The 14,758-nt window shown below is 37.3% G+C and overlaps 1 protein-coding gene across 2 annotated transcripts in view; it reads left to right on the forward strand.

Moving 5' to 3' along the window:
* LOC145305886 (uncharacterized) overlaps nt 1–14,758 on the forward strand; it is a 33,919-nt gene that overhangs the window by 10,917 nt on the left and 8,244 nt on the right. For both annotated transcript variants that reach the window (XM_080147739.1, XM_080147738.1), the window contains 3 exons: nt 467–509; nt 867–946; nt 2,696–2,818. In XM_080147739.1, coding sequence (XP_080003865.1) covers nt 467–509; nt 867–946; nt 2,696–2,818 — 246 coding nt within the window. The remainder of the gene's footprint in view (nt 1–466; nt 510–866; nt 947–2,695; nt 2,819–14,758) is intronic.

Raw genomic sequence — 14,758 nt, forward strand, 5'->3', positions numbered from 1 at the left:
AAAGTAACAGGATGTCTGTCTGTTTGTTTGTGTGTTTTCCTAGGAAGATTCATAACTATTTTGGGGGAGGGTACCACCACCCTCCCAAGAGAAATCGCCTCTAGAAAAAGATTCCCCCGCCCCCCCAAAAAATTTTGAAATTTTTTTTAACTCCTACCTAAAAATAAAAATGGGAGGGGGGGGGGGGGGCGGAGCCGTTTTTTAACGAAAATTACGGCTCTGGCTCCGGCTCCAGAAAAATATGGCGGCTCCGGTTCCGCAACGCTGCCTCCCACAAAAAAAATTCACCCCTCCAATTTTTTTTATAATTTTTCTTTTCAAATCTAAAATAATACCTAATTGGGTTACCTATCAAATTCGACTCTCCCCTCCTCAAGTGCCCCTAGAGGCCTCAAGGTGGCGTAGCCGCTAGTATCCTATAAAGCAATATTAAATTATGAATAAACCATAAACAAATGAATAAAACAGGGGGGATATTGAAGCTGAACGAAATTTGAGAGCAGCTTTGGGTAAGCAAAATTTTGCTGGAGAGCACCTACTCGTTAAATAGCAGGAACTGTCTTAAAGTGATAAGACAATGGACGATAAATTGATATATATATATATATATATTATATATTCATAACCTTGATGTAATAGGAATCAGTATCCCAAAAATCGGATGAATTTGAATAGGATAATTATATCACACCAAAAATTGTTGTTAAACTAAAAGGTTAAAAAGCAGCATGTTTTAAATGGACGTACGGACTTTCTAGTAACAATTATATAGTTGCTTCGCTTCCTAAATCATACCTAACTATTATAAGAATCATCATGCAAAGTTTAAAGTCGATAGGACAATTCTAACGTGTGTTTTATTTCAGGTGGGCAGTACACACCTAATTATGTAGCTAAAAATCTAAATAAAGATAAAGAAATTGATGACATGCCAATTGGAATTAAGGTAAAGTTAAATGGATTCATTTATAAAAATACTCAGGGTACTAAAAGGGATAAATCAATGGCCGTTAAATTGATGTCCATCCCCCATTATGATACACAGAATTACAACTTTTGGAGATTAAAATTAGTGGTTAAACCGTTTGAACACTCAACTAAACGAATTGATTAATCAAAATTCAAAAGTCAAAAGTCCCCAAAGTTGTTGAGCCAACGAATAAGGAAACATTATTATAAACTTTGGGGACTAGTGTAATAAACAGTCCATTGTCCCCTCTCTCTCTAGGACTAGAAACCTCTATAAGGGTAGTGAGATAAATTTTCGTTTACCCTCAAAGTGCCTTGTTGAGCACATAGATCCCCTTGTTTTTAAACAAAGTTGAAAATAAGGTAGATATTCTTTTCTTTGTTTATTATTTTAGGTCAGGGTTGAGTTGGTTATGCTAATATTAGTTTCCTGGGTAGCCCCGCAGGCAAAAAAAATTTTAGGGCGTTCTCGCTCAGGATGGTAAAGTTATCCTCCCCCCAAAATTAGTACCTTGCCCTAAAAAAAACATTAAGTAATATAAAGAAAAATATTTCTGTTTGGCGGTTGCGAGATTGTTTGCTACCCACATATAGATATAAGACCTACTGTTACATTAAAATAAGAATGGATATTGATCGCATCGTATTATAGACAGCTTTCTGCTGATATAAGATAAAAAAAAAATTAAGATTAAGACTTTTGTCAGCTCCTAGGGGTCCAAGGCCCGGTGTAACAAAACTGGCCTCAATTATATGCAATTTTTTTAATATTCGTTGAAAATTGCAGGCTGGCCACAAACATGCTATTTCCACTATTTTTGCATGCTATGCAAACTATTCCAAAAAAATATGCTATTTCCACTATTGTCCAAAATTGCATACTATTTCCACTATTTCTTTGGATTTCAGATAAATCTTCAAATTTTAGGTAACTAAAACAAACTGATTTTTTTGATCATGAAAAGAATGCTAAGTAGCAGGTTTCATCGCATTTTCACAGTATCTTTTCTCCTATTTCTAGTCCCTGCGGGCCCGGGGCTCTAACCCTGCGGGGCAATCATTAACACTTACCTAACCTAAAATAACCTATCAAATGCTACTGTGAAAATACGGCAAACTCGCTACTTTGTTTTAAATTTTTTTTAGAAATGTTTCCAGAAGAAAGTAGTCTTTCAGTTCAGATTGTTGTACCTTTATTGAAATTTATTGGTATTTCTACATTCAATGTAAAGATTTCAGAATAGAATGTTGGTGTTTGTTTCTATGTTTTTCAATCTAATAAGAAGACAAGAAAGTAATGGTTTCCTGATAGCTAACCAACATTTAAAGGCCCTACCTATAGTGTTTTAAATGCTTGCTATTTCATACTATTTTGTTTAAAATGCATACTATTTCATACTATTTTTAAAAAATTTACATACTATTGCATACTATTTTAAAATTTTTTACATACTATTGCATACTATTTACTTTTTTTTTTGCATACTATTTTATGCTATTTTGAAAAAAAGTCTGTGGCCACCCTGAAATTGTCTGTAATACAGTATTATATATTATATTTCCGTATGGCTGAGAACTGGTTCTAATCCACCGGATATTGATCAGAATCGAAGCCTTACTGGAAAATAAAACATCTTTATTTTATTGTGTTTTTTTTAGTGGTGATTAAAAATGCATCTGATTGGTACCTAGGCGATTTATTTTTTAAAGTAAATATTTTATCTAGGAATATATCAAGAACCCAGAAATAAAAGAATTGAAAGTAAAAACTGTGGATCTTATAAGAACCTGGAATGTACCGAAAGAACAGGATGCGTTGGTTTTCACATCTTCTAAAAAAGACAAGCAGGTATTCTTCCCCACGATATTGAAAATTTTCCCATGGTAATGGATATATACCCATAGTATTGAATATTTTCCCACGGAACCGGATATTTATCCATTGTATTTGATATAAGCAAAGTATTGTATTTATTTTTATGTTAACTATTGATATAATATCATAGTTATGTAAATATTCCCCCCAAAAAAATATTTGTCCTAAAAGTTTTTTAGCTATTAATTATTTCTTCAACAAGATATGATACATATTGTTATTAGGTATGTTGTACAAAGAGAGGCCCGTAATAATTTTAGCATTAAAACCTATGTAGATTTAATTTGGGACACCTGCCATACTCGGCGAGTGGTGATTAAAAACCTATTTTCCATCCCTCTAAATTTTTTAAATTTTATAAAAAAAAATCAAATTACCTTTAAGTTCTCATGTTAAACCAACTCTGTATAACAGTGTATCAGTCCTCCTTCAATAATCCTAGAAACAAAATTCTTTAATTTAAAAATTATAATATACAAAAGAACTCTTACTTTTTCTACTCACCACCAAGGCTGTTGCTTAACTAAAGTATTTTTGGTTGTATTTTTACGTCTAACTATAGACATAATACACACACATCACGCCTTTTTACGCTTCAAAGAATCAAGGTCTTTAGTCTCCACAGCATAAGCCATTGGCTGCGCCCCTACTAAAATGTTTTAAGGAAAAACTTTACCTCATATTTCAATCCTTTTACTCTTTTATTATGTTATATAACAAATAAAAAAAATTATGTGTTTCCTTTTATAAATCTAAAAAGTAACCATAAAATATGAATGCTTTTAAGTAAAATATAAACATCACAACCTTTTTCAAGCAAAATAAAGCTTCACTGAAAGGCTAAAACACAATTTTAGCCGCAGATGTTTTAAGAATACTTCAAAGCCTTCATAACTATCTACTTCCTACTTCCTTGTACAACCATAACCTTCAACAAAGAACGGAGTTTAGCTCCTAGTAAACCCTACACTTTTCAAAGCCTTTTTACAAACTTCAACTTTTAGTTGAATTCTCTTTTATCTAATAATCAAAATAAAACTTTTACTTTACAAAAAAATACACTTTATATATTATTAGAAAAATTCCATATTTTATGATTGTAAAAACATCAATTAAATATTTTTGCTGTTATTAAAACTCATAAACCTTAATCATGTAATTGTTAGTAAATCACTAATGTATGTAATCTTATAAAAACCATACCTACTTAAAACATAGCTGTCCTTGTTCCATTGTAAAAAGCCCAGCCACACGCACACTGATAACTCCTAGAGTTCTCCCCTCTCCTTTTTGTTAAGCCAACACCTAAACAAAATTTTATATAAAAAGGCAAATCCTTTCTGAAAAAGTCAGTTCACCTCCAGCAGTTTAAGAACTGCTTAGCAAGTGCTCACCCCCTAACCAACATCAGGTATGGCGGCTTGCCCAGTTGCGGGGTCTAATTAGATATCTGTGGCAGATATAATACAAAAGTCTGCCACACTTATCTAGGAAGACCTTACAATTGTACTAGTCATGTTTAAATATTAATGTATACTATATAATCATATAATCAATTTAAACTTTAAATCTTTTTCTTAAATAAACTTAAAAGCTATTATAGTTGTTTCCTATGCGTGGTTGACTAGTCCTTATTGCTAGTCAAAGGTAAACATTATTTCTATCCTAACTATAGTCTATCACTTCCAACTTGCATTTATAATACCTATTCTATACCTTCTCTCCATCCGTCTAACAGTCCATCTAGTAGTAATATTTCTATTGTCTCTTAAAACACATATTTCAAAAGCAATGGTGCAAATTTGTCCTTGGATATTTCTTTGGCCGCTACGGGCACTCCCAATCTTTGTTTCTATTAAGAAAAAAATATTTTGTAACTTTAATATTTGTAGAATATATAGTAAACATTCAAAATATTAAACAAGCCATTTTGTTTCAGCAATCCAACCCAACGCAATCCAACAGACAAACAGACATCATATACAACATAACAAGAAGAAAGTACCAAGCAAAAAGGCAGCCATCAAGTCCTGATCACCTTCGTTGGCGGCTAAGCCGAGGGGCTTTCTCTCAAAATATTCTAGGAACATTTTCATTTATCATAGTATATTATAGTAACCTAGTATATATGTTAAATATTGTGTCTATAAAATAGTAACATTTTACTATATAGTGTTGTCTAAGATTAAAATTTTTAAGTCAAAGTTATTTTGTCTACATATATAAGAGTGTCTCTTTAAATACCATTTATAACGTTGTAACATTGTAACCAATTTGGTTAAAAAGCTAACAGTCATACAAATGTCAATCTACACAGTAATTTATACAAAAACGTTAATCTAGCCATAACTAATAAAACTCTAACAGGCAAGGCCTGTTAAGTGTTTCAAATCACATAGCTTTACACATTTAGAATATAGATATATTTTTATAATTATAATATATATTTGAGTGTATTAAAACAGTCTTAACATAGAGGCAAGTCTAAAACATTTGCTATATAATTAAGTAAAATTTGGACAATTTTTTAAAAACACACCTAGCTAACGGTTTTCTACACCACACACACACACAGGCCTATAGATTAGGCTAGCTAGGAGCGCGTATTAGCGTATTATTACGTACAACGCTTCACACACACACATATACACACAAACACACACATCCATAAATAGACATATACCATATACTAAATATAAATATAGAAGGGAAATACATCGTTTTCTCTAATATAAAACTCTGGCTAAAATAAGTCTATAGTTTAAACCTTGTATTAGCAAATTAAGAAAAGCCTTAGCAAACTTATATTACTATATCTCACTAAACTAGATTAAGAATAGTTTATAACTTAAAGAGCCTCTAGGAGCATAAAATTCTCTTAAGTTAATAAAAATAAGTTCGCCTAATTTAGAAGATTTCAAAGCTATCTTTTTAAGTCAGCTATAATATAAGTACAGCCAAATATCTTACAAACGTTTAAATAAAGTCACCTTCATATTAATTGGTATTTCTAGTAAAATTAAAGACAGCAACAAAACAAGCTTTGAAAGGCCTTCTTGAGTGTTTGGTAAATCACCCGAGAGGTTTTTTCTCTTCATAAATCTTTAGTTAAAATATAGTTATATGTTCTTATATGTTAAAACCTAAATAGCTTACAAACGTTTAAATAAAGTCACCTTTGTATGAATTGGTATTTCTAGTAAAATTAAAAACAGCAACAAAACAAGCTTTAAAAACCTTCTTGAGTGTTTGGTAAATCAACCAAGAGGTTTTTTTTCATAAATCTTTAGTTAAAATATAGTTATATGTTCTTATATGTTAAAATTGCAGACAAATTAATTTTACCAAGTTTTGACTAGCTTAAATTTTAATCATTTTGGAGTCTCAAACGATACTAAGTATTAATCTCCCTCTGAGAAAAGATTCCTCTAGTACTTGAAAGATTATTAATTACTTCAACCTATTTACAAGTTCTATAAAAACCCTATCTAAAAGAAGTAATTGCAAAACTCCCTCTGAGAAAAGTTTTGTCTTAATCTTATTTAAAACCCTCTTGGGTATCTCAAGAAAATATTTATAAACCAATGTCTAGAAACTGTTGATAAATACACCTCCCTCAGAGAAAAGGTTTAAATTTTATCTTTGTTCTATATTAAAGACAAGTTAAGGAAAAAGCCTATATATATTATTATAAGTTTTCATTAAAGGCAACAAATTTTTCCAGCAAAAGACAAGAAAAATTTCAACTTGGCCAGTTGAAACTTTTGCATTATAAGTTTGATTTTGCGCAAAGAAAGCACAAACAAACTCTGGTTAGTAAATAAATATTTTTCGTTTTTGTCCGCTGAAACAAAAACCGTGTCCATACGGTTACCAAAGTCTTAAAGATTGCTCCACTGGAAGCAACACCCTATCAACCAGTACACAACCCATTTGATACACCTAGTGAACCCCCCACTTTGTTTTATTTGTGGTTACATCACCCATACCTATATTTCTTCAAGATTTGTACTTGTAAAGCCATATTGTCCTTCGCTATTATAATCCTTATAGTAGGATTCGCGGGATACTTAGCCTTGCTAAATCCCAGAATAATCCAAGCTATAACATCAGTCATACTCGAATTTATAGCCGCGATCCGAATTCTGAATAACGATGGATAAGTTCCTATCGTTTAGTCTTAGACGGTCACGAAGGCGACCTTCGAGGACTACCTCCTTAAGCCCCATCCGACAGCGACCAGTAACGCCTACCGGAACAGTACCACCAGCACGACCTGTCACTCCTATCAGACCTGTCACCCCAACAAGACCCGTTACTCCAACTCGAGTCGCCGCACGGCCAACAACACCAACTCAACCTAACCCGCCCGTGAGAACCCATGCTCAAGTACACCAAGAGTCGGTTACCGAACCTGTCATCAGCACCCATCCAGATACAACTACCCAGCCGTGTCCAAATGTCCAACAGGATGAACCTGAACTCCTAGACCTACTGCCCACACTAATGCCTGGGTCACTAGAGGATATACTGAACCAAGAACCCTACCAAGGTCTACTCAGCATAGAGACTGTGCTCGACACACTTCAAAATCCCTTGGGCAGCATGTTTTTCCAACAGCATATATTCACGAAATCGTTGATGAATAAACGCTACAAGTTGTCTGCAGAAGATATAGTTAGCTTCTGTGATAATTTCAGCGAGTATCTGAAGTTCCAGAAACGGGAAGTCCAACAGGAGATTGAAGAGAAAACCATCACAGCAATCAGCAGAGACCGAACACAACAGGTGGAGCGACACTTCTCATCATTCAACAATCATGCAGGGATCCAGTGTCCTGACCTTTTTGCGGCCCAAGCCACTCTCAAAACGGATGGAAAAATCAAGACAGCTAACTCCACCTTCCCCCTCAAGTACCCGTTTACTGGCAGGGGTCCCCCGTATGTGCAAGAGTTCCTGCTGGAACTCAACACTGCGCAGCAGATAGTGCATCTGAGCAAACCGGAATTCATGGCCTACATGAGGAAATGTACAAGTGGAGAACCCTATCAGACACTAACCCAAGGTATGAACACGGGACTCACCATCGCGGATATCTACCAGACCCTGTTGTTGTCTTATGACAATAATATCAGCGCCGATGAAGCTAGCACCAAACTCCTGAATCTGAGAGCCAGCCGTGAGATGACGTTCCCCAAGCTTGTTAACATCATCCAAAACTTGGCCAGTCGCTCCTGCATCCTGTTTTCCAACCCAACAGAACGAACCTCTGTTTTCAACATCACCGCCACTGCAGCCCTCAAGAGAGCATTACCCCATTATTCGAAACTCAGATTATCAGAGCTCAGCATAACCTTGGGGCAGGAGCTTGGAAAATCACCTACCTACCACCAGTTGACCGCCGCCCTCTACCACCATATTGACGATATTGACGCTGATATAAAGAGTAACGGGGTACCTAAGACGTACAACGACAATCTGAGCTTATACAAATCCAGAGGACAGCAAGAGGATAACACGTCCACTGGCACCAACAACCACTCCAGACCCCAAAACGGAAACAACAACAACACTGGACATCGTAACAAAGGTACTGATAACAACCACCGAAATGATACTACCAACACATTTCAAACCAGTAAATCAAGAGTAAGACAGGTACAATCCCAACATAATAACCGTAATCAGAATCACAACAACCACCAGAATCAACAGCCTCCAAAAGATCCACATAGAGTTCCCCTTGGAGATAACAACAAAAAATTCTGTGGCTTGTGTCACCAATCTAACCACTCAGCCAGCGATTACTGTCGCCTGATCAGAGACAATCAGGGCCGACAGGTCCGGTGTGGATTATCAACAGGCTACTGTAACCCTTGTAACAAGAAATATAACCTGAAGATGTATCACCCAGAGGACCTTTGCCCAGGACGCCCAGAAATGATGAATCTATACCGCGATAAGAAGGTTTATCCAGCAGGAGTGTACAAGGAAACCTTTTTGGCCGAAGAAGCCAAACAAACTGGAGCCTACCCGAAACAGCAAGACTCCAATTATAGAGGACGTATACACGCCATCAAAGTTAAACATAATCCTGGAAAATCAAGCATATTGTCAGTAGACAACTCTGCAGCCCATCTATCTAATCTGACCTCCAAGCTCTACGTGTCTTGTCAAGTTTCAAAACTCCATCTTCCTGGAGATTATACAGTCACCGGACTGTATGATACAGGAGCAGATCAGTCAATCATATCCCGCTCCTTCTTTGGATCTATCTTCAAACTCCCACATGACGATGTAGACTCGTATCTAGAACCTAGCAGCCTAACCCTCTCCAGCTATACAAATACAAACATTCCTGTTTCTGGTGAAGTGACCCTACTAGTTCAACTACACTTCCGAGGACCCTATCAACCCATCACCTTCCTGGTAGCCGAGGACTTAAATGAAGATTTAGCCCCACTAATCTTTGGAATTAATGCAGCCAAAAGTCTACTGTTGGGATTAAAATATGACCTGACACCAGCAGAACCAACACCATTCCTCTATGACATGAACAATCCTGACAAGATGCTAGACAGCCAGTTCTTGAGCGACTTGGAGCTCAGTACTTGCACTAGCACAGGCGTAAGCTTAGATCCCCATCAGTCAAAATTTATCCCAATGATGATCGATCACCACTATGGTCTCTACGAGAATATGGAAGTTATCATAAGTGAAGATAATTTACCATCCCTTGTCAATGGAGTAGCCAAACTACATCCAACTAAATGCTCCCTAGAGCTTAATCAGAATGGCCAACTTTTTGGTCATGCATTGGTCACCAACAATTCCTCCAGCATACTACAGAACATTAAACCCACTGGCTTCTTCGAAAACGCCTTCAACTTCGAGGTCAGAGACTTCAACTATGATTATGATAAGGATAGAATGTTCCTTCATGACATCCATGTGTTTAAGGATTCTAAAAATCCACCAACCCAAAATACACGGTCGCACAAACGATCTAAGATCAATCTGATACGACTGGATCCACACACTTTACCAGTCTACACACAACTTTCACCACAACCTGCACGTATCTACATGATAGAGAAAATCTTCCCAGAACAAGCGGGTTATATACCAAACCCAGATGCAGTAGACAATGATGTACCTGAACCTGGTTTGTCACTAACAGATTTTCGACACTCTATAAACGATATTATAGAAACCACCGACACCAGCAATTTGGCTAAATTTGAAGACAGTCAACAAACCATTCAGCTTGGATTGACTCAAATAGACGAGGACGAAGACCTACAAGAATTGATTAATGAACCTCGTGGCTACACCATACCTGAGGACGAGTTTTTACAACCAGCAGACATGGTCATTCTAGAAGACTATCCTCCAGAAATAAGAAAGTATATACAAGACATCTTTGTGGACTCCTACCCAAGTGTAATCAGCACACATAGTACAGATAGAGGAGACCTTAGTCGATACCTAGGTAACTACACAATAAAGCTCAAGCCTGGTCAAGTCTTGCCACAGCACAAGAAACTCTACTACCTCAGCTCCGTAGAGAAACTTCAGATGCAGTCAATATTAGAGTTTCTGCTAAAAAATGGGACTATTGAAAGAGCCAGCCTCTCTGGGGATACCTACGACAACTACGCTTCACCTGCATACCTGATAGCAAAAGCCGACAAGAATGCGACACCAAGATTAATTGTGAACTTCCAACAGCTCAATCCTTGTTTACAAGCAGAGCCCGCCTTGCTACCTACAGCTGACGTATTGATCCATTCCCTGCGCAACAAATTTATGTTCTCCTCTTCAGACATGGCTAACGCGTTCCATAGCATCACTTTAGATCCAGCTTGTAGAGATCTAACTCTATTCTCCACCCCACTGGGTTCCTTCAGGCATTGTTCACTACCAACAGGAATAAAAACGTCACCTGAATCCCTATCTCGCTTCATGGAAAAAGTACTGCACTGGGACTTGGAACTAGACGCCTCTGGACAGCCTATCATGGAAAACAATGTAGCCAAAATGTTTTACTCCCCCATACCTGAAGTCCAGAGTATCTATGATGATTTCATCATAGGTACTGAAATAGCAGACACCTATTTAGAATCAGTGGACCAACACTTCAAAATAGTAAAACGAGTCATTGGCCGGATCGCAACACACAAGGGAAAGATCAGTCTAAAGAAGAGTCAGCTTGGAAAATCCAGAGTAAACTTCTTTGGAATTTTTATCTCACATAATTTTGTGTGTGTCGATCAGAGACGCATACAAAAACTGTTAGACGCACCTATGCCTACAACACCAAAATTAATGCGAGGCTTCCTGGGATTACTCAACAGCCTCCGATCCTTCCTCCGTTTTGACATCCTCTCCAATGCAGAAGAACTAACCCCTTTGACCTCCACAAAATGTGAAAAGGTTTTCACCCCTACCACCAGTCAAGTAGAAGCCTTCAACAAACTAAAAGTCGCCCTAGCAAGTGGGCCCATCTTTAGCAAGTTGATCGATATTCATGCTCCCAAGGTAGTATTAACAGATTCCGCTGGAAACGATAGAGGTTCTTTCTCAGCAGTCTTAGCGCAAATAGTCAAGCCACAGAACAACGTCAACATTTTACCACCTGGTTTTAACTTTGAAGATAGCGTCCACCAGATCCTGTATGACCACAAGGTTCCCATAAAACCTCTACCACTTCAACTAGAAAATGAAGATATCAAGGTGTACAAAAAGAGAATAGCAGATGATCTACCACCTGAGTTTATGTACCTATCAGATCCTAATTTAGGATATAGTTCAACAGATGTCGACAATAGCCTCGGTATTGCACTACAACTTCAACTGGATCTACACAGCTGCCAGACTCCACTAGCAGATATCCTCAAACGAACTTCTAAAATAATCCGAAGTTCAATCCTACGACACCAGTTTATCGAGTTTGTATTTAGAAATGACAAACAACAGTTCAACCACTTCATCAAAAAACTTGAATCGGGGCAAATCATCATTGACCCCCACCAGTACATCTTCTCTGCCGTAGCAACAGCTATGTACAGACCCATCATAGTAGTCTCCAACGTTGCCAACCATAAACCCATCACTGAACATGCAGCAGATAAGACTAAACCGGCGTTCGTGTTCTTATTGTACGACCAGCCAACTCAACTCATTGTTAGACCTGGCCTTATTAGCAAACACAGCAGCTTTAACCTATCTTCCCTGCGATCCATGTTTGAGATAGTCAGTTATGCCAGCAAACGTATTGGAACCGCAATGGCTTCTCTACACATCATTGATTTAGAACTTATGGGGGTAATGTACGCACTCACATCATTTGCCAAAATCATAGGGAAACACTCCGAGTGTGTGCTCCTTACTGATGCAAAGTGCGTATATTACCTGTTCAACTCTGATGCCCTAGCAGCCTCAGCAAAACTCCAACGATGGAATTACAAAATTCTGGAAGCCTTACCTCAGCTCAAACTGTCGTACCTACGTGGCCAAGATAACTTAGCCGATTGGCTCAGCAGAGCTTACTCTGCCGACTTACCAGACCTCAAGCGACTCGCTCTCCCAACCTACGTCAAGCAAGAATTAGATGACGTTCTTCCATCCTACACCATATTCACCCAACAAGAATGGAAACAATTCGTGGACAACAATCCTGGATTTCTTGGATACTTTGATACCCCAGAAAAACCAAAAGTCACAGTTCGTTCTCTATCTGCAGAAAACAGAGCGATAGGAACAGTTCTTACCCCACTCCAAGTCCTACGAAAGCGTATCAACATGGAAACAGTAGTTAAAGAACAGAAACTGGAATATTCAGACATCTACACAGCTTGCCTAGAATCCCAACAACAAAAATGCAAAGTGAAAAAACACCACTACTACATCAAGGATTCCATACTTTTCACCTTGGTTAAAGGTATACAACTAATCTTAATACCTACCAAACTCTTACCTGTTTTCATCTCCTACACACATCTCCTCACCACACACGCCGGAGAAGTTAGAATGCTCCTTAACCTTCAGAACTTCTTTCACCCAAACCTCAAGAAGCTAGTTCATAACTACTGCAAAGCTTGTTATGGATGCCAGGTACAGAATAGTCCTACCAAACTGGAACGACTTGGAATGTATGTCACAATAACCCGACCGTTTGAAACGGTATCTCTGGATTACATACAATCATTACCGCCCTACAGACGATATAACCATATCCTTACAGCCACATGTCAACTAACAGGCACAATCCTGTTATTCCCTATGAAAACCCTCACTAGCAGAGAATTCATCAACACATACATGTTCAACATACACACCATGTATAGCCCTGACAAGATCTTATGCGACAGCGCAACAGCCTTCCTAGAAAAACAGAACCTAATCTTCCTTGCATCCATCAAAGTACAAGTGTTGTATTCCAGTTCCTATTTTTCAGCCTCAAAAGGTCTGGTCGAAAGCGCCAATAAACAGATCAAATGGGCCATCATTAAAATATTAGCGGCCTATCCAAAAACCAATTGGGTTCAAGTATTACCCTTGGTAGCCAGGCTCTACAACACAACCAAATGTAACAAAACTGGTTACACACCCTTAGAATTACTGTTTGGCTCCAGAAGCTCTCTAGCTGCTGATCACTTTGGAATACTACCAGAAGATCTCCACCACCCACTCATCCAAAATGAACGGGTTCAGATCAACAAACTCAACAATGAGATTTCTGAGCGGCTTGAAACCGCAAAAGCAGCTATTGACGCCGAACGAACCAAACGTATAAAAGATATCAACAAGACTCGTGTTAACAAAGAATTTCAAAAAGAAGACATCGTGTTAGCACGAAACTTTTCTAACACCACTGGAGTTAACCATAACCTCAGACCTATATTTCATCCTAGCCCCCACAGAATCATTGAGACTTCAGCAGTCAGCGCTGTTACAGAACGAATAACAGATCGAGCTATGCAGAAATTCAACAACAATGATATAAAAAAATATACAGCTATGGATGAAACCTTCAATACACTACCTCCTGAAATCTTAAACATTGTCCGTAAACAGTTTACAGATCTTACAGATCAACAAATGGCAGATTTAGCACTAATAGACTCCCTGCCTCTACCTGTACCAGTAGACAAAAGTAACCCCCAACCTGCAGTCTCCCCGGTACCTACACCCGAGCCAGTACGTAAACCGCCTACGTTGCCTCCAGTCAATCCACGATCAGCCGAATCAGACTCAGATGAATCATCCGACTCAGAAACTGAAGGATTCTACACCGATCAAGGCAGACGGCTCAGAAACACACAAAACCGACAAATCCGGTTTCAACCATAAGTATCCTTACATTCTTACCCTCGTAAACCTACAGTTTTCATCCTGCAACGAATTCTTGCAACCTATGCAGCTACATATATTTTTGTTTCCTTATTGAAAAATTGCAATTAGAAAAATTACTAAAAAATATATATGTCCCATCCATATAAATATTTGGTCTATGATAAAAAAATTTTTTTTTACCTTCCCTCCCACCCCCCTATTTTTTTCCTCCCCAGGGATGGATATGTATTCATTTTTATTATATCAAACAAAAAAATAATCATAATATATTAAAACCTTAAAAAATTTTAATCAAAGTTTAAAGTTTATGAATAAATGAAAAAAATTATTAGACAAAAGTGAAATCAGTGTTTCAAGTTCAACAAAATTTCACCAAAAAACCAAAAGATTAGTATCTATTTTTATTGGAAAGTTATAACACGAAAAATATTACTAAGAAGTGAGTACAATGATTTTTTTAGTCATTTTACTTATAAATCCCGTAAACGTGTTAAAAACCCACTTTACAAGTGACATGGTTATTGGTTTTAAAAATGTAAATAAAAAACATGTTAA

This window comes from Acartia tonsa, chromosome 14 (genome assembly GCF_053477335.1).
Source record: "Acartia tonsa isolate MP-2025a chromosome 14, ASM5347733v1, whole genome shotgun sequence".
In the NCBI taxonomy this organism is placed as follows: Eukaryota; Metazoa; Arthropoda; class Copepoda; order Calanoida; family Acartiidae; genus Acartia; species Acartia tonsa.